The sequence below is a fragment of the Musca autumnalis genome, unplaced genomic scaffold, assembly GCF_047663935.1.
Source record: "Musca autumnalis isolate F117 unplaced genomic scaffold, ASM4766393v1 scaffold_1, whole genome shotgun sequence".
Lineage (NCBI taxonomy): Eukaryota > Metazoa > Arthropoda > Insecta > Diptera > Muscidae > Musca > Musca autumnalis.
Window position 1 is genome coordinate 121132957 of NW_027411644.1, and position 3178 is coordinate 121136134.

General features: G+C 34.8%; 1 protein-coding gene across 1 annotated transcript; it reads right to left on the reverse strand.

Moving 5' to 3' along the window:
* Window positions 1-333: 333 nt before the first annotated feature.
* Window positions 334-2307, reverse strand: Pp1-87B (Protein phosphatase 1 at 87B). Its single transcript, XM_073991505.1, has one exon. It carries the CDS (start codon window positions 1965-1967, stop codon window positions 1059-1061), a length of 909 nt encoding a protein of 302 aa, XP_073847606.1. The 5' UTR covers window positions 1968-2307; the 3' UTR covers window positions 334-1058.
* Between the last annotated feature and the right edge of the window lie 871 nt (window positions 2308-3178).

Here is a 3178-nt window from a genome sequence, read left to right on the forward strand (position 1 = left end):
TTAAAAAAAAAGTGGCAAAAGTAGTAAAAGCTGTGAACTGCTCTCATATCAATTGTGTGCTTACATCAAGTAAAGGAACACTTTTCGAGTAAAAAGTGGAAAAACTTGAAGATTCTTGCACGTAAAGGAACAGAGCTATATTATGTTTGATTTTTTAACATTTATAATTGGAAGTATAATTCAGGTTGAACGATGTCTTCGCGGCGAAAAACAAAATAGTAATAATTAGCAGATTCTTGCAGGTCGGGCAGTTAAAAATATTTTTAAATCTTCTCTGTAGTGTTATGTGAATTCTTACATTAGGCTTGTACTGGCCTCAATCGAAACTAAATGTTTTATTTTTAATTTACTTTTTATTTTATTCATAATACAAAGGATATTTCTCTTGTGATTTCATATATAGGTTAATACATCGAATAATTTTGTTTAGATCTTCGCTCGAAAAAAGTAAGGTATTTGTGTTTATATTAGTGTCCACATCAGAAGATACTAGTTTGTTTTTGTGGCATCTTAGATGTGATTAGAGTGTTGGAAACTTAATGTCTTATTCAAATACCTTGAATGAGCAAACTACTATAATTATTATGGGCGCCATGATAAATATAAAATAAAACGGATTGTTATGGATTACAAAAGTTGTAGAAAAAAAACAGCATTTAAATCAAATTCATGGTTTACACATTTATATATATTTCTTTTAAATTTTGTAAGCACAACAAAATGAGGTGAAGTCCTATATTTATTTTTTTTTAGTTTACAATAATTGTTTTCTTTCTTACTTGGTTCCTACCTTCTTATACTTCAGTAAATACTTGAAATAAATGTCCAGAACAAAACGCTTGCGGAGCATTATCAAAATATTTAATGTTTGTCAATAAACGTTTTATAAAGAAAGAAAAACAAAATTATGGTAATTATGGTATTAAATGAACGTTTTGGTCGTGTCTGTTGAAGTGAACATGCTCGCGGAGTTAATTAAACGAAATAGATTTTATTGAATGATGCAGATATGGGGGAAGAGGAAGTATTTTGATGTTTCACTTGTCTTTGTGGGTAATTTACTTTTTACGTTTGTCGGCTGGCTTCAGGATCTGGAAGGAGCACATAAGAGTGTCGTCAACGGACATCATTGCGCCTGCATTGTCAAATTCTCCACAATAGTTGGGTGCTGAAAACAATGTAACCAGCTGTCGTTTGGCAAAGAATTCATATCCATCCTCAACTACTTGATGAGCACGACAAATAAGATCGAACTCATGCTTTTGTAAGAATTTGCCTACAACCTCTGCGCCGAATGTAAAACTGACACCGCGATCATTCTCTCCCCATCCCATGGTATCTTTGTCGGGATCGGACCATAGCAAATCACATAACAAACCTTGATCTGGCACGTCAGTTGGACGCATGATTCTTCGGATCTGTTCCATGGATGAGAGATCAGGGCTTAAACCGCCGTGGCAACAGAATATTTTTTCGTCAACAATGGCCGCTACTGGTAAACAATTGAAGCAGTCGGTAAAGGTTTTCCACAATTTAATTGTGTATCGACGTTTGCATTCGTCATAGAAGCCATAAATACGATTAATGCTGGCACATTCGTGATTACCACGCAATAAGAAGAAATTTTCAGAATACTTTATTTTGTAGGCCAAGAGCAAACAGATCGTCTCCAATGATTGCTTGCCACGGTCGACATAATCGCCCAAAAATAAGTAATTTGATTCGGGTGGAAAGCCTCCATACTCGAATAAACGCAGCAAGTCGTAGTATTGACCGTGAATGTCACCGCAAATTTTCAATGGGGCCTCCAACTCCAAAAGTATGGGCTGCGACAAAAATATCTCACGCGACTTAAGGCATAGTCCTCGTATTTCACTCTCCGACAATTGGACATTTTTACCAGGTCTGGCCCCACGCACTTCCAAGAGCCGCGATATGATGCTGTCAATATTTATTATGTCAACCATATTTTTTCTTTTGTTCTCTTCGCTGCTGCTATTTTTTATTGTAGTATTTGTATCGAGCGTTGGTCGGTCGTCGTTCGGTTGATTGGTGGGTTTGTTGTTTTTTCAACTTGAAATTTAGCTTTTTACTTGCGACTATATCATTCGTTCTGTAAAAAAAATTGGCTAAACACTTTTATATTTATCAGAAATGTATTGTGTGAGCCTCGTTTCTATATTTTTACTGTTTTTTTGGTAGATTTTTTTCACAGCGATTTTTTCCAGGCGAAGAAGAACGAACGAAACGAACGAACACACAATAGGGATACGCAAGTTCGACTTTCGATAAATCGATTAGTTCAATTAGTCGACTTTTAGATTTGAAATGTCTAAAAATCGAACACGACTTTTGGTTAAAGAGAAAATCACACGGTCGATTTTCATGGTTGACTTTTGATTTTCCTACTCACGATTTTTATATGAGCTTTGTTCCTATACTTTTTTAAGGGTAAGAATGGTAATGGGTACTTTACACATGAGCTGTCACTTTGCATATATATTTTGTATGTGAGAAGTGACAACTCATATGTAAAAAACATATAGCGTGAAGTACCCATAAAAGAGAAAAGTGTCAAAATTGCTCTCTCATAAACATTTTTACCAGAAAAGTAAAGGAACGGAAAAATGGTTGATCTGGCAGCAATGTCAAAAACAAACATAAAAAAATCAATTTTCGTCTTTTATTTCACAGTTTTTAATTTAGTTTTGTCAGTGTTCGACTTTTTCTTCTGTTTTTCGTCCATTTTCTTCTTCATTGTGAAATAATCATCAAACAAAAGTCGAAAAATCAGTTCTGCCATTTTTTACCTGCAGAAATTTTGGTGGTAGCCTGTGGTAGAAGAGAAAGCCATTTTCGCTCTCTCTCCTCTCTCACTCTCTTAAAAATTGCTTCCAGTTTTGCCACTTTTTGGGGTTAAGGAACGCTTTGCAGGTTAAAAATGGTAACAAATAGTAAAAATGGTAACCTCAGATAAGTAAAGGAACACAGCTATGATATGTTTTGAAATTACACCTATATTAGATGTGTTCGTTCACTTAATAATTTGTACAAATACAGTTACTGGCTTAACTCTAGTTTAGTAAAAACTCTCTGATTTTTCTGAAATTTTTTCCAAATGTAGATATTGTTGCGCTGATCACGGAAATGTATAATTTTCTTTGGGGACGGACCCGGT